This window comes from Clarias gariepinus, chromosome 11 (assembly GCF_024256425.1).
Source record: "Clarias gariepinus isolate MV-2021 ecotype Netherlands chromosome 11, CGAR_prim_01v2, whole genome shotgun sequence".
In the NCBI taxonomy this organism is placed as follows: domain Eukaryota; kingdom Metazoa; phylum Chordata; class Actinopteri; order Siluriformes; family Clariidae; genus Clarias; species Clarias gariepinus.
In genome coordinates, this window is record NC_071110.1 from 31,179,030 (window position 1) to 31,197,333 (window position 18,304).

At 41.7% G+C, this 18,304-nt stretch overlaps 1 protein-coding gene across 6 annotated transcripts in view; it reads right to left on the minus strand.

Moving 5' to 3' along the window:
• The window catches only part of fat3a (FAT atypical cadherin 3a), a 70,028-nt gene extending 52,594 nt beyond the window's left edge, over window positions 1-17,434 (minus strand). For 5 of the 6 annotated variants that reach the window (XM_053507562.1, XM_053507560.1, XM_053507561.1 and 2 more), the window contains exon 1: window positions 14,134-17,428. In XM_053507562.1, the coding sequence (XP_053363537.1) occupies window positions 14,134-17,428 (3,295 nt within the window). Of the gene's footprint in view, window positions 1-14,133 lie in introns of all 6 variants that reach the window. The other variant, XM_053507557.1, reaches the window with a different exon arrangement.
• Window positions 17,435-18,304: the final 870 nt, after the last annotated feature.

The window sequence follows — 18,304 nt, forward strand, 5'->3', positions numbered from 1 at the left end:
ATGGCTGTAGTGAAGTCAGGGAAGACAGGCCGCATTAAAGCAGAGAAAATACAATAAGCACGACAGGGTACTAAAGGTACTATAGGTATAGACACTACAGATGTACAACCATATACACCCTGAACTATCGGTACTACAGAGATACTATGTAGGATAGGTTTAACCGGTACACCTTTGCACTATAGGTCCTACAGTAACACATAATGTTGGACATGGCTTTGGTCAGCTACGTTGTGTTAAATGTGCTTTAAAAACAAATTTGACATTTGACTTTGACAGACAAGGAGAACGTTTGATCTGGGAAGTCTGACAGGCACGTGTCACTCTCGTCGAGGGTCTCAGGGTCAAACTAGATCGCTTTGTTTTAAAATTAAATCTGATTATGCGAAGAAACACACACACACACACACACATACACACGTTTACTTTTGACAGGGAACAGACTGACAGCAGAGTTTTAACGAAGGGATTATTCTTTTTCATGTCTGCTGCCTGACCTAGTTAAAGTACGACACGTGTGAAGAAACTCTGTGTGTGTGTAGGTGTGTGTGTGTGTGTGCGTGTGTGTGTGTGTGTGTGTGTGTGAAAGTGAAATACCTATCAGTAGAATGATCTATATGACAGATGAAATATAAATGAGATCCCAATTATCCACATCCTCTAACAGTTCAGTGTGTGTGTGTGTGTGGGTGTGTGTGTGTGTGTGTGGGTGTGTGTGTGTGCGTGTGTGTGTAGTGTAAGTGTGTTACAGATGGGCGCAGCTGGTGCATAACTTGTTCATGCAGTGTTCACACTGCATGACTGTCACTTCAGCACAGGAGGGTTTAACCTCACACACACACACACACACACACACACACACACACACACACACACACACACACACTCTCATACGAAATATATCTGTCGTATCTGTAATTACTTATCCTACTCAAGAGTGTGTGTGTAGCTAAAATACTTCAACGGTAGAGCCTGTATCCTAGCAACCCAAATAAAAGGGAATGAGTAACGGCTCCAACCGAACTGTCCGCCTTAACTGCCGCATTTACCCACACACACACACACACACGTCGCGTTCCAATCTGAAGCTAGCTCTCGAGGTAGGCAGCATTTCAACACAACCATCGTGTACTCCCAGGAGAAACGCTCTGTCCCATTTGGACGACCAAACATACAAATGGAACTGAATTTCTCGTCTCAAGGCTAACGAACACACAGCCGAACTCACACACACACACACACACACACACACACACACACACACACACACACACACACACACACACACAGTGTATTCTGTTCAACCATCATTCCATGATGAAATATCAGCTAGCTAGCATAACACACTGTCACTAAATACTCTGGGTTTAAATGTTCATGCTAATAAAGCTGGATATTGAACTAACTGGTTGCTTAACAAGTTAATACTTCTTAGCCATGTACTTATGTAAGTTCGTTATTTAGCAAAACGTCGAATTCCCTGCATGGTAAGAGCCAAATAACTAATAGCAGGCTAAGCAGCTTGAACTAAGTAGCTAAAATGTACTGGCAATTAGATCTGAGAAACTAAATGTCATGCTAAATAGATAGAAGTACATAAGAGCAGGCTAAGTAGATAGAACTGAGAGATTAATAGTATGCTAAACAGCTAGAACAAACTTACTAATAGCATGCTGTGCAACTAAAGCTAAATAACTAATAACACCATAACCTGCAAGAGGTTACAAACTAATAGCCTGCAAAAAAAAAATTATTGTCCTATAACATGTAACTAATGGGTTATAACAGTTATTACTAACATCATGCTAAGCAGCTAGAAGAAAGTAACTAAAAGCAGATAAAACTCATTGGTGAATAGCATTCCAACCATCAAGAATTAATTACAAATTTATTATGCTAAATAATTACAACTAAGTAAGTAATAGCATGCTAAGCAGATATTACAAAGTACATAGTTGCATGCTTTAGTTCAGTTCTTGCTAATTAGCTAGAACTAAGTAAATAAGAGCATCATGAGCAGCTAAAACTAAGTACTGGTTATCATGCTAAACAGCTACTGTAGAAGTAAGTACAGTACAAAACAGCATGCTAAGCAAATATAACCAACTATTAAAAAATGCTAAGCAGCTTAAACAAAGTGATTAATAGCATGCTAACACGTAACTAACACGCTAGAGCTTACTAACTAACTAAAAGCCTGCAAAAAAAAAAAAAAAAGCAAGAAATTAGGGTCTAAAAGCAAACTTAGTTGGTAGAACTAAGTAACTACCAATATGCTAGTAGTAACTAACTAACTAAGAGCATGGTAAGCAGTTATTACAGAGGGAGCAATAGAATGCTAAACAGCTAAAACTGAGGCATTAATACTATCAGCGGATAGAACAAAGTGAATAATAGTATGCTAAATAAATTGGTTAGTAATAGCATCCTTAGCAACTATAACAATATACAAGTTATAATGCCTAGCTAGTTATAATAGCTAGGAGTAAGTAAGTAATAGCATGGTAAGCAGATATAACTAACTAACTAATTAACTAACTAACTAACTAAGAGCATGCTAACCAGCTATACCTGAGGAATTAATACCATGCTAAGCAGCTAGAACAAAGTGAATAATAATAATATGCTAAATGACTAGAGCTAAGTAGCTAGTAACATCCTAAGAAGCTAGATCTGAGTAAAAGTCGTCCTGAACAGCCTGAACTAAGTATGTTATCATACTAACAGTACATGATAACATACTTTAGTGCATGTAATTATGCTAAATAGCTAGACGTTATATCATGCTAAGCAGATATAATTAACTAACTACAGTAACAAACTAACTAAGAGCATGCAAAGCAGCGAGAACTGAGAGATTTATTGCATGCTAAGCAACTAGAGCTAAACAACTAGTAAAAACTTAAAAAAATCAAGTATGTTATAATGCTAAAAAGCTAAAACTTAATAATTAATAGCATGGTAAGTAACTTGGTACCCAAGTATTTAATATCATGCTAACAGATGAAATTAAAGATGCAAGAAGTAAGATGAAAATGACGTGTCCTAACAATAAAATAAGTACCAGGCCACTAGCCAGATTGCACGTGGCTAAGTATACAATTTTGTTCTATAACTGTATAAAGAGGTGAATTCAGTAGCATGCTAGCTAGCTAGGCTGCCATAGCCGCAGAGATTTCCCCAGAGACGAAAACCTTGCTGACCAATAGAAAACCAGCTAGCTTTAAATAACTGGTAAAAGGTTTCTACCAAATGTTAAAGACATAAAAGTGATTGTGGATGTTTTTTTTCTTTTCTTTTTTAACTGGTTTATTAAATAACTGTTTGATCTAGCTAGCTACCATAGATGCTAATATAAGGAGCTCAGAAACACAATGACATACTATACTGATGTATGAAACACAGCTTTAATTAACTCTGACCATTTATCCCTCTATCAGGAGCTTGTGTGTGTGTGTGTGTGTGTGTGTGTGTGTGTGTGTGTGTGTGTGAGAGGCCATGCATGTGTTCATGCCTGCTGCTGCAAACATGTGGGAGTTTTAACCCTAATGATGTAGAACAGCTTGTGCTAGCCTCTATGTGTGTTTGTGTGTGTGCGCGCTAGGATTTTTATGCATTTATTAAAATCGTAACGAATTGCATGAACATATTAATAAACAGATGAACTACCGTAACTGCTGGAGAAGCACGTCTACCGTAAACCTGCTAACAGACTAACAGGTAAAAACACAAGCTACCGTAACTATTGCAGCTGTTTACAGTAACGGTTGAAAGTTTGGGTAAAATCGTCATCCGGAACTATTGTCAGTAAAGCAGCTGACGTTAACATGTGCTAATTACGGCACAATGACAAACACTGGTCTGGGGTTATTCTCTCGATCTCTCCCTCTCGCTCCCTCTCTCTGACTCACACACATGCAGATATTCAGCATTACTGCTGAAACTGGATTAAACCAGGTGGCGTTAAATACGTGTATGACATCAAAGACTACGTTCAGACGCGAAGGATCATGGGAGATCTAATTTTAGGTGAGAAAAAATGCACTTGCTGAACTTCACACCTCTGTGGAGTGATAAATAGAATCTGAGCATTATTCCCATCATCGTGAAAGAAAGGAAAGGTAAGAAGGAAAGACATTGACTAGTGTTTTAAACATAAAGAGAGAGTTACTGAGAAGCGTAAGAGGGACACTGAGGGATTAAGAAATACTGAACTAGTGTGGAAAAAGACATAAGGAAAAAAAAGTGATAAAAACGAAAGACAGAATGCACAAAAACAACAACAAACCTTCAGTGCTGGATTTCCATCAATTCATGGTGGAATTGTGGGAGTTTATTCAGAACCTCAGATTTCAGTGTTGGTTTGTATGTTTGTGTGTGTGTGTGTGTGTGTGTGTGTGTGTTTCAAAGTAGAGAAAAATAGAATAAAGGAAAATAGAATAGTGTTCCTCCTTTTACTTTTGCTACATGTGTATGATGTTTCAGAATTGCAAAGGACGGGAAAAATCCCTGTTATTCCGAAATTCTTGAAGACGTTCCCGGATTTCAGATTTACAAAATGTTTTGATCTAACATTAGCTAGTGGGTGGTGCATTTTACAAAAATACATAAGAACACTTAAAATTCTATACATGATGGACAGATTTGTAATAGTTGGTTGAGTCAGAAAAATATCCCAAAACTCTCCCACTTGGAGAATTTTCACCCTGTAACACTTTACCCTGTAAATTATATTTTCCACTCAGAAGGTGGTAATTACTGTTATTCCCATATGAGCTCAATGTAACACTATTTCTTCAGTTTCATGTTTTTCATTACTTATCCAGCACTGTTTCCTTGCACCTCCAGGGTTTGGGGTTCGAATCTCACCTCCTATGTGTGTGGAGTCTCACGTGCCCTCCTACTGTATCCGCTATAGCTGTGTAGGTGAGAGGATGAGATTGGCGTGTACATTTATTCTACTTTTGTTCTGAAGTACGTTTGTCTTCCATCTCTGATTTGATCAATGCCCGAGTATGCTGTATCTTTCTCAGGATTCTTAAAATCAAATTTTCCAGCATAATTCCCCAGCACAGAACAATATGAAAACTCCTCAAGTTCTCCCCATGTTTGGCAGGTTCCCCCCAGGGAAACTGGTCTGTTTTTCCTAACAGTCCCCCACAACACATGGCTTGAAGTCTGATTGGTGTCTCCAAGCTGCCTGTAGTGAAGCAACAGAAAGTGCGAGAGTGCACACACCTGTAGGTTGCAAGCAGTTGGGGTCCTCAGAATCGTACCTTCCTTTGGCAGAGAGCAAACTTCTCTGGCATAATGTCATAGGTCATTGTAGCGCACCATCAGTTAATAAGAATATTATTATTTCTTCCCTTTCTTTCACTTTAACCTGGGGTCACTTGGCAACTGGATAGGAAGACCATTTCTGGGAACTCTGGGTTCGCGCGACACAGGAACACACGCTGGATGGGATCCCAGTACATCACAGCAGAACATCTATCAATAACCAGCAGATACCAACAGCAGTGGTGGTTAAGTTACTAATCAGAAGGTCGACAGTTTGAGCCCCATCTTCGCTAAATTGCCGTTGATGGGCCCTTGAGCAAGGCCCTTAACCTTGTCTGCTCCAGGGGCCCCATATAAAAGCTGACCATGGGCTCTGACCCCCAGCCTACTAACAAGGCTGGGATATGCAAAGAATAAAAGAATTTCACTGTGCAGTATTGCATATGTGACGAATATAAATAATAAAGACTCGACTTAAATTAGCAGCCATCCTTGGCAACTCTAATGTTACGTAAAATCAACACATTGTTCCCGTCATTCAAAGTGGAAAATGCAAGAAATGTGGCATTATTGTGGTCTGAACACTTTTTGATCTTTTTTCTGAATCCAACATAGCCAACAATTCAATTCAATACGATTCCATTTTATTTAGACAGCGCTTTTAACAGGGGTCATTGTCGCAAAGCTGCTTTACAGAATCAAAAGAGAATTAGGGAAATAATAATAGGGTTATAAGACTTTTTTTTACGGATTTTATCCCTAATTTAGTTGTGTCTAATATCTCCCCGTCACTAGGGGCTCCCACATTAAGGCTACTACTCATGACCACTCAGTCGGGAGGGCTGAAGACGTGACCGCATCTTTTTCGAACTACTCGCTCACTCACCCCTGTGTGGCGACGTAACACACTCGGAGGACAGCGCTATCCGCTCCTACAGACGCCACTGATTGGCTGTGGCAGCACTAAATACCTCTCATCCCTCCCCTCTGAGAGAGCTCGGCCAATCAGCTCTCTCTAGACCTCCGGCTGCGAGAGGTTACACCATCACACGGGAACCGAACCAGCGATCTCCGGACGATGGGCGAGCACTTTACCACTGCGCCACTCGGAGGCCCTGCTTATAAGCTTTCTTAATTGGAACCCTCTCTCATACTCCTGTAGAATATCATGGGAATAGAGATTAATTGTATTGATTTCTCCAGCAGAGATGTGTGTGTGTGTGTGTGTGTGTGTGTGTTTGTGTCTTCCCATCTATTCTGGAGTGTGTCATGGTGCGCATTATTCCTCTCTCTGCAGGCTCTTAATGCAGGCATGACCTAGAGAACTATATCATCAAACCTCCCACACACACACACACACACACACACACACACACACACACAAACTATACAATGTGATACAAAATCTACATTCACAATAAATTTTCACCTTAAAACTGTGTGAAAGGAGAACTATTCACACACACTCATGGACTGTACAATATGATACAAAATCTACATTCACAATATGTACCTGTGAAAAGGGAGAACTGTTCACACACACACACACACACACACAGAGCTGTATGCAAAGCGCCTGATAGATACAGCAGCGACATCGCTAAGCACCACGGAGGTGGTGACCTTTGACACTGAGAGAGTTTCTGAAGGCTCGTCTCTGTCTCTCGTTGTCACACACACACACACACACACGCACATGTTTCTAATTTTTACTGAATTTATTAGTCTTGTTAGCCCTGTGTGTCCGCATAATGATGAGACAGAAATATGAAACAGAGAGAGACAGAGAGAAAGAAAAGAGACAAACGAGGAGGAGGGGGGGGGTGGCTTTGACTTTAACAATCCTTTAAAGAGAATGAAACAAAGTGAGAGGTCTCAGAAACAGACAGACTTATGTTCACACTCTGAAACTGGAACTTTTGGTACTCCACTTCCCAGCCGTGATTATGACTCCGGAAAGTTTCGATACTTAGTGAAAAAGGACTTGGGAGGACAGGAATGAAAGTCAAACAGAGACAGTGATATAGTAACAGAGGAGACGAAGGGATGACAAAGAGCAACGAGGGAGATAGAGAAATGCAGAAAAAGACGAAGGAGGATTGAGACAGGAAGCAATAACAAGATAACAGAAAGTGATATAATGCTAGCAGACGTACAGCGACAGACAGAGAGAGAGAGAGAGAGGGAGGGACACACACACACACACACACACACACACACAGTGAAGGTAATAAAGTTACAGCCCCTGTGGAAGCTACACTCCTCAATTATCACACACTCACCTCAAGAACCTTTGTGGACGTGTTTATTTGAGATCCTGACATAAAAAAAAAAAAAACGAAATAAAAACAGACAAAAGGACTTCACCGGCTCAAAAGCAGCAATTTCTGTCTGAATCTCACTTTTGTTCTGTGTTGGTGGATTTCCTTCTGTTTTGTGCAAACACATGCCGTGTAGACTGTATTGTGTGTGTGTGTGTTCGTGCCCTGCGATGGACGGGCTAGCACCCCAGTCTACGCCACCTTTGGCCCTGAGAAAGTTCCCTGAGATTGGCTCCAGTCACCAACAGAAACCCTACATAGGATAAGGATTTGATGCTCCAGGGAAAGGAAGGGTTCTTTCATTCCCATCGCTAATAAGGGGGCTCAAGGGGGTTGAGGCTCTGGGTTGCTGATTGGAAGGTCAGGGGGTTTGAGCCCCACCACTGTTTGGCCCCTGGTCAAGGACCTTAACCTGACAACCATATAAGCATTGCAAGAGGAATCATTACTCGGCGAGACTAAGGATGATCTGTGGGATCTGTGTAGAGTGAACGAGGAAAGGGTGGACCGAGAGAGGAATCCCTGGAAAGCTGACCATTCACTTGATGAGGAAGATGTAAGACCCACACAAAAATAAATAAATAAATAAAATCCCTTATAAATCATCCGGAGATTGCGAGTTCGAATTCCTCCCACGGCCGCGATTTAGAGAGAGGTAATTGGCCGAGCTCTCTCAGAGGTGAGGGACGGGAAGCACTCTAGTGCTCACCCATCAATCGCGCCCATCAATCGCGCCTCTTGTAGCCGTGTGACGGGTGGGAATCGGCTACGACTAAAGCTCAATCCCAATTCTATTTTCTACCCCTTCCCCTTTCCCTACCCCTCGCCCCTTCCCCTTGTCCCTTGAAACGAAGTGGAAAGGGGAAGGATTAAAATATTTCCCCAAAGAAATGGGACACCACTACATTTACATTTAGCAGACGCTCTTATCCAGAACGACTTAAATTTTTTTATCTTATTACACATCTGAGCAGTTGAGGGTTAAGGGCCTTGCTCAAGGGCCCAACAGTGGCAACTTGGTGGTTGTGGGGTTTGAACCTGGGATCTTCCGAACCGTAGTCCAATGCCTTAACCACTGAGCTACCCCTGACCCACTACAGCAATGTTATACGTTATCATACGTATCTGTTCATTTACATGTACAAATATGGCCGTAAGCAAAACAAACAATGCGTTATCAAATGCTCGGCAAACTGCCGTGCTACTGAACTTTCATAGTTGTTTGTAGCATGCAGTAAATGTATATGACATAAAAATATATTTTTGTAATATCGCGCAATCGGCGCTATCCGCTAGCAACCTTTAGCGATTTTTTTGCAAACGTTTCTTTACATAACATCACCATAAACACAAACACAAGACTAAAGGTAATATACATATAATGAAAACGTGTCATAAAAATCCTTATTAATGGCAAAAATAGGTTACATTTATGGGTCTGCTTGCTCGAGTGAGCAGCCATGTTGAAAATTTCGCACTTCAATTGAAGTGAGGTCCCGAAAAAGAGAAATGAGACACTCCTACCCCTTCACGTGAACGCGCCAAATGGAGGGGTAGGGCTAAGTGTAGGGGTAAGGGGTAGAATTGGGATTGGGCTTATATTAGAGAGAAAAACTCTCCAAGATAAAAAAAACCCTAATTAAGACCTGTTACACTCGCAAATTTAATTGGCTAGAAGGTGTGGATTTAAAGAACTTGATGTAAATTTTTGCCTTCAATGAAGGTGATGGCGGCAAGGAAAACCTCCCGGAGACAAGCGAGGAAGAAACCTTGAAAGAAAACAGACCCCAAAGAGAACCCATCCTCATCTGGGAGATACCAGATAGCGTGGACGTAAATAAAACCCCTTTTATAACTGTGTGTTCTGAGGTCAAAGGGGCAATTGCATAGAGCCGTCTTCATTGATAAAAAGTCCATTTTGTTGATTTTCCCAACTGTCCACTGATGGAGACAAGTTTCCAAGACATCTTCGTGGTTATTATGTGGAACCTTATCCAGTCCTTGGTTATCACATGAATCTTTAAGCAGACAGCACGGGTCCTTCCTCAGCAGCAGACAGTGAATAAGAGATCCAGCTGTTTAAACTGTATTAATGCAGTCGTTCAAACCAGTTATAGTGTCTATATTGACAGCTCATTCACTTGTAATAAGTAGATTTTGTTTGAAAGAAATACTTTCTTGTGTCTCTGTAATATGACGAGTTGCAATTTTGTTGTCTGTGTCAATTTTAAGGGTGTCTATTTGCACCGTGGTAAGAATAGCAACATGGCAGCTATCGGCTATTTACTGTTTAAAAGAAAAAAAAAATCCCTGCGGGAAAAAAAAAGAAACATTTTTTTTTCCACATCATGACGTAAGTTAGATCGACGTTCCTTCAAAGGCTGAAAAGAGGAACAAAAGCGACGTGCCTCACTGGAAAAAGGGATACAAATATAAAAAGAAGGCTAAATTAAACACAAAAGGCTACCGCTTTCGTCAACGTTATGCATTTTTTTGCTGTTTGTAAAATTTAAACTGGTCCAAAATGTAAAAATGAAGTAAAATACTCACAGTTTACATTAACAGTTTCCTTCTGTCCATTCTGTAAATCCTGTGTAAGTTATATATTTCTTATATATGTTTTAATTCGTAACTTTTTCAAAATGTGCAAATTTCCAGAATAAATGTTTTACTTAATTTTTTATAAAAGAATTCTATCTGTAGTTGTATCTCCATTGCATTTCAATGGACAGTTGCATAAACAGTTCACGTGTACAGTTGTGTACGTGAAAAATAAGGCAGCATTGTTGCCCATGGACACCTGGGTGCGAAAAAAAAAGCAAACGCTGGTGCGGAAACGGCAATGTCGCCATGACGTAAGTGAAGACACAAAACAACAAAGCATCTGAATATTTATTACTTTAATACTGTTAGCATGCATTGATCAAATTTTCTTGCTCACGTTGATCGACTAAAAATGTTCAAAGCGCGAAAGTGGGCGGAGCTTCTAATGAGAACGAGTTAATACCGCCGAATTGAAAACGAATTCAGGCTACAATTTGCTCATGTGCGTGTTTTTTTTTTCCGACAAGAAGTTTTAATTCTTCATCTTAAAGAATCAGCGTGTGCTCTGACATCAGAAACTTGAGAAGCTCGAAAAGTGTGTGTGATGATTTAAGAAGGAGGAAGTAAATCAACACACACCTCTTTTTCCTTTTTCATCTCTCACCTTTATCCCAGCATCCTGTGATACTGTGACCTCGCGACACCCCCCCTCCCTCCTCCTCCTCCTCCACACACTTACACCTTCTCACTTTCAACTCGCACACACATACACACACACACACAAACCTCTTTTATCCCTTTCCCACTCTCCCCGTAAGTCTTTATTGCACCTCTTGCACCAACAATACCTCAGACGCAGATGAGAAACACACACATTTATTTGAATGTATACAAAAGCACAGAAAATCAACTGTACCACCCGCACAAACAAGCCTCTGACAAATATACCAAGAATCGTGTGTGTGTGTGTATGTGTGTGTGTGCACGTGTGTATGTGGGTGTGTGTGGGTAAATCTAAGCAGCTGCGTCTGAGAGAACAATCTGACAAGGGCACTGAACATGAATAAAAAGCTCAGTGCAGTAAGTCAATATGCCAGACAGGAGCTTAGCGCATAAATCTCAACCACACATGCACACACAAACACACACACACACACACATGCACAGAGAGAGCAAATTTCACAGCCTGTCTGTCATCTCAACGTCTCGCAGCCACTTTGGGCCAAAAAAAGAATTACCTGTCAAAAAAACTGCAATATCACTAAACATAAAAATGAAAAATATATTAGCGGCATCAGCACGCTGTCTTACTGTGCCAGATGTCTTAACACAGTTGTGTGTGTGTATATATCTGTGTGTGTGTGTATATATATATGTCTGGATTGTGTACTAAAATTATTGCTCAAAATATACCAGGATGATCATCAAAAGTTATTAAATAGTAAGTAAAATATTGTGGCTTCCTGTATGTAAATACGGCCATGGTCATTAAATAACAGCTAATTTGCATAAAGTGAAACAGGAAGTCAGAATGATGCTTTTAACTGACTTAACACAGCAGCCAATAGAGCTTTAGAAAGGCCACACCCCTGCTGAATCTAAACTTAACATGAAGGCAGGTTCCTGCTTGTCACGGTCCTCAGACATTACAGATACGAAAGTTGTGTGTCAAACCGCATACTTTTGCTTCGTACTGCTCTAGACGGCTATTGAGTATCCTGTTACAGTAAGCCTGGTCAATTAACTAATACTATACTAATTCAAAACATTAAATAGCTATTATTACAGCTTCTTAAAAAATGTTTTGTAAAGGTTTGGTCAAATTCCCGTGAATGGTTTGGGAGGCGTTGTGGATAGAGGAAAAGTGAGACTAAGGGTTCGTCCACACGAAGCCGATCCGTTCCCTATCCGATCATCTAGGCGTCGTCTCAAGAAATATCTGCGTACACACGAAACCACTGAAAACGGTGTAGTATATACGCCAGACCAGTATGGGGCGCTGTAATTCTGCCATAGAGATACACTATACACAGAGAAGAAGACTTTGAGCATGCGCATAACCTTCACGCTGTATACGAACCAAGATGGTGTTGTCCATTATCGCTTGTTGCTCATAACAGTTGCATAGAAGCAATAGATTTTGCTGTAATAAAGCTAGCAGGCTTTGTAGCAACACGAACACAATCATGTAGTCCGCCATTATTGTTGTTGCTGTTACGTGTGACGCAGCCGACACGTGATGTGATGACATCATCGTTTCACAAAATATACGGATTGGCCGTACACACGAAGACGCAAGGGTGTCGTTTTCAGATTTATCCACTTTGGGACCCGGTTTCAAAAAATAGCGGTTTCAGTCTCCTAAAACGCCGGATCCGTGTGGACGAAACGCCAATACGATAAAAAATTTATACGTATACAGCGAAACGCGTCTCCGTGTGGACAGGCCCTTAATCTAAACATAACGTGATGGTAGCTTAGTGAGCTAGCTAAAAATGAAGAAAAACAAAGAAGTTAACACCAAGACTCGACTCATGAGGCTGATTTACAGTATACTTGGTGTCAAGTACGAGAATGAAAGATGGCCGCTGGACATTTGGGGTCTTGGTTGTTACGGTCGTCAGAAATTTAACATACTACCATTGTGTATCAAATGTGATACTTTCGCTTCGTACTGCTCTGGATGACTATTGAGTATCCTGTTACAGTAAGGGTTTGGTTTTTAAAAACCTCTTTAAACCTGTTTATGCTCCCCAATAAAGGTTAGGTCAAGTTCCCATGGATGGGATGGGAATTTCGGAGAGGTTGCGGATAGAAGAAAACTGTGATGATGATGGATGACAGACAACTAAGGCTGGATGATTAAGTATTGATCCCAATGTGTCATGTTTGCTTTGCAGGTATGGAAGAGCTAGTGCACCTTTACAGTATCAAACATCAAATATATAAGTCAGTTGTTGATGATACAACATTCATTAGCAATCACACACTGCACCGCTTGTTACTGAGGAAAATAATTTCGACGAGGTAGATAATCATGGTGGCATCGTGGAAAAACTTCTCCTGAACATGTAGTTAGCTTTGGTCTAACACAACAAAAAAGCAATTGTCCCCCTTAACGTTAGTTGGTAATACCATGTAGACACACTACTAAAACTCTGACTGTTACATTATATTGGATGATATTAGATACAAAAAATAACATCTGGAGAAAGTAAAAAAAAAAAAAAACATGAACCCAACAGATGCAAACTATGAACTTGAAGCAACTTGACTCGGAAAAAAAAATGGACAGCAGAGCTGCTGTCGATTTGATTTGATCTTTTGACGATCTAAGCTATCGAGCTATTTTCCTGCATAAGGATGACAAAGTTATTGCACCGACCACTCATAAACTCAACAGATGTTGTTCTCACAAAAAAGGGGGATTTTTTGAGTATAAGACGTAAACGGTTCGTCAACTCATAGCTGTCTTATTGATTTAGGAGACCGACTTTGGTGCAGCCCCACTTTTTCCTAGCATCTTGTTCTTAGATCCCTGTCCTTGACTGTGCCATAAGGACAACTGTCCTATTAAGGTCTGATAATTAAACCTGTTTTGAAAGAGAAGCACATTGCATGTCCTTGTTAGAAAAGCCAATCCTATAATTCTGCTTGCTACTCGATTATTGTATTATCAACATTTAATATTGACTCAATTTTAATAGGCATAATCCTCTCTAGAGTAAAAGTTTTGCAGTGGAGACTTGCAGTCCATTCTTGTCTTGTCAAATTCAGACCCACTGTCACGCTCGTCAGACGTGCCTTACAATGTCAGCACAGACTAGACATCACTTTGTAATAACTAGAACATGAGGCATAAACTATGACCTTTAGAAATCAGCACACATCAAAGCAATCTAATTAAATCAGGCAGGAAGTTAATGAGCATACTAATCAAGCGAATCACCATGTTAATTAGGAATATATCAATTTGCCAAGCATGTACCTGTCTCATCGTCGATGGTGAACCTTCCAAGGCCACTTCCATCGCGGATGGAGTATTGGACCTCGCCATCTCTGCCCGTATCGTCGTCCTGCGCTGAAACCCGAAGAACAGATGTCCCGATCCGAGCGCTTTCCTTAACTGAAGCATTCACAGCAAAATTGGAGAAATATGGAGCATAAAGGTTTTCGTTTACATCCACCACCTCCACTTCTACAAAACTAACTGAAAGCAAGGAAACCGGTCGTCCTCTGTCTTTGGCTCGAATTGTGAGGTTGAAAAATTGTTGAGTTTCATAATCCAGCTCCTTAGTTAAACGAATAGCTCCACTGGTGGGATCCACCTCGAAGCGGCCGTCGTATTCGTTCCCAAGTGAATAGCGGACTTCTCCACCTGGACCGAGATCAGGGTCCTGAGTATCGATCCAAGCAATAACAGTACCGATCGGAAGATCCTCAAGAGCTCGGGCATTGATCACACTTGGGATAAACGCAGGAGGACAGTCATTGACATCGACTAGCTCGACATGGAGTGTGGTCACTGAAAATTTCTGAGCGCTTCGTTCTGCGCGGTCTCGTGCCTCCACTTTCAGTAGGAAAGATGGCATGGATTCATGGTCCAACTGTCCGGCAACATATACGATCCCACTGGAGCTGTTGATTCCAAACTGAGAGGTGCTCGTGAGCAAGGAATACTGAATTTCCCCATTTGATCCCTGATCTTTATCTGTGGCTTCTACCTGAATCACCTCCGTGCCAATGGGAGTATTTTCAGGAATCCGTGCTCGGTATCCACTGCCTTGAAGAAACTGAGGAGCATTGTCATTGGCATCCTCGACATGGACCGTTAAGAGATGCCAAGCAGATCTTTGTGGCAGTCCCAAATCGTATAATGTAAGGTTTAGAATGTAACGGTTTGTTCTTTCCCGGTCCAATGGCAGGAAAATCCTGATCTCGCCGCTGAGAGTGCCAATGGTAAAACTGCTATCTGTGTTACCACTGGAAATAGAGTACAGTATCTGGCCATTAAATCCTGTGTCGCTGTCATATGCTTTCACCTGAAACACGCTCGAGCCAATTTCCATATTCTCACGAACTGTGATATCTGTAGGGAAGGATTTGTCAAACTGAGGTGCTTGTCGGTTCACTGAGAACAAGTCAATGAAACCTTCCTCTATTTTGGGCTTGCTGTTGGCTTTGGCCTTTTTAAGCAGTTTTTCTGCGAGTCTCTGAGCTACATGTGTCTCTATACAGGTGAAACTTTTAGGCGGGGATTTTCCCTGTGCTATGGATATGTTTACAAACATGGGGTCGGAGAACGTCTCCCCATCTGTGGCAGTGATTTTGAGGCTAAAAGCGCTTTTTGGGTTGGCGGTAAGAAGAGACCGGCGAAGAGTCATGACCCCGGAATCGGGATTCAGATCAAAAAAGCCATACTCATTTCCTGAGATTATTTTATACTTCACGAGTTCCATCTCATCGATGTCTATAGCAGACATGGTAGCAATGACCTCACCGATGGGCAAGTCACGGGAAACCACACCAATGCAGGAGACTTTCTCAAACAGTGGCTTGTTATCGTTTACATTCTCAATGTGCACCGTGACATTCACTTCACTCTCTCTCCTGTAGGGGGAACCCCAGTCTGAAGCCCGGACTACAAAGCTAAAGCTCTCTGAGGATGACTCAAAGTCCAATTCCTGCCTGGTTGTTATGGCACCATTAAACTGGTGAATGGTAAATGGCAGAGGCATCAAACTTGCCATGCTGTATGTGATATAACTGTTCTCGCCATGATCTGCATCTAAAGCCGTGACCACAACCACCCTTGTTCCCACAGGTATGCTTTCATTGACGAATACTTCATATGACTGTTGTGTAAATACTGGAGCATTATCGTTCGCATCTTCCAACAACACACGAACTTTAGCCTTGAGATCACTCTCAACCTCCATAACCTCTAGCTCAAAGTTTCGTTGTGTGAGCTTTGTAAGCCATCGTGATGTGCTAATGACTCCAGTCTCACTATTGACACTAAAAAATGCTGAATCTGCAGAAGGCGTGAGGATGTATTCAACACTGGCTGGCTCGGGATGAAGTTTTACAGCTAACACGATTGTTTTGGGAGGCGCAATTTCACTCAGATTGACCTCGTATACTTCCTTCTGGAACCGGATTTCTAAGGGACTTGGCCTGGACAATTTAAGGTGCACCATTTGAACCTCTGATGACTTTTGTGGAGTGCCTCGATCTCTTGCCTGCAAACTCAGATTCAGCCCGAAAGGATAACTTTCCCAATCTAGATGATCAGGAGCTTTAAGGACAAACTCACTAGATCCTCTTTCCTCCCCTTCCCTGTCTATTCCTTTTCTTTCAACACTAAACAGATAGAACGGGTCTCCGTCTACAATGTTTACTGCTTCAATCTCTCCGTTCGGCCCTGTATCGGCATCCTCAACGGTCACCACGGCGACTGCTGGCGTAGCCTCAGCCCAAACAGGGGCTAGTGTGGCAACGCTGAGTGTGGGTGCGTGCTCATTGATCCGTTCTACGTGGACGAAGAGCTTAGCTGTGCTGCTGACACCGTTGTTGCCATAAAGCTTCATCCCACGGTCCACAGCCTGGATTTCCAAATCGTACCGGCTTTGGGTGTCCACATTCAGCTTGCCACTGAGGGAAACGACACCGCTGGTTGGGTGCACAGCAAAAAGTTCCATCTTTTCCTTGAAGAAATAGTAAAACTCCCCATTAGATCCAGTGTCAGCATCTGTGGCTGTGACTTGAGCAATGCTGGTGCGCAGCGGTGTGTTTTCCGCAATCGTAACTGAATAAGTTGTTGGAGAAAAAAGAGGTCGAAGGTCATTCATATCCAGCACTTGTACGCTCACTTTGGTCCATGCCTCGACTGTTTCGCCCTTAACGGACGCTTTGACTGTCAGCTGGTAGTTATCCTGAATCTCCCGGTTCAGAATGGCAGCATTTCCTCCTTTGGTGCGTATACGGAGGAAGCAGAAATCCCCTAGAGTGTATTCTTCTGCCTTGAAAAATCCCTCGTCGTCCCCGGACGTGATTCTGTAGCGCACTTCTGAGCGCTGTTGGAGATCCACGCCCATTCGCACCTGGCTGACCGCGTACGTCCGCGCCGCCGAGTTTTCGTACACGGCCGCATGGTACAGAGCCTGCGTGAACTGAAGCCGTGGCCTGTCACTCTGGCAGTGGACCTGAGGAGGCGGTGACAGGAAGAACACGAGGGCCAGACAGAGGAGGAGAGCGGCCCGAACGCCCGCCCAAAGGGCCATGATCATTGTCTTGCCATCACCAAATTCATCCTGGAGAAAGAGAAAGGGAGAAAAGAAAAGGATGAGCGATTTCACGTCTTTCACGTCTATGCTATGAGGTAGCTAATGTTTTTTAACTCACAAATTTCTATGCAAAAGCATTTATTCTGTTAACTCAACCATTTTCTCAGGACGTTGTTACAAATAATTAATTGTTCAATTTTAATGACGTTACTTAAGGTGCTAATGCTGTTTTCTTTTTACTAAGTTGGTTCGTTATTTCTTATACGTGCTATAAATGAAAAGCTCTAACCATGCTTTAAGTACTTTAAGTAAACATTTAAAATCTAATCAAAAACAGTCTACTATTAAATGTTTGGTAAATAGCGCAACACATTCATTTCACATACAGTAGCACACCACATATTTATGCTTTGATAAAAACTAACGATGTCTTAGGAATGTTTTATCTGTAGGCTTAACAGATTTACCCTGCAGGGTTTAAATAAAGCACTTACTTTGGGTTGCATTAGGATCTGAGAACGAGCGGTTAATAAGTTCCACAAAGATTTCGTTTTCTGAATTTAATTGCTACTCTGCATCATTCAGTTTGGTCTGTAGAAGTAAAAGGGATTAAACTGTTATAAACATAAAAGTTGTTTGGTGTAAAATTAATCTAGACGTGCATTTAGAAGATAAACAACCTCTTCGTGAAATTCTCTCTCTCTCTCACGGCCTATCCTGTACAACGTCACGGGAGGCCTGGAGTCTACCCAAGGGGACTTGGGAGACTAGGCAGGGTACACCCTGGACAGGGTGCCAATCAAGTGCAAAGCACAAGCATGCACACGACGGGCGATTTTGGGAACGCTAATTACCCTAATCTGCACGTCTTTG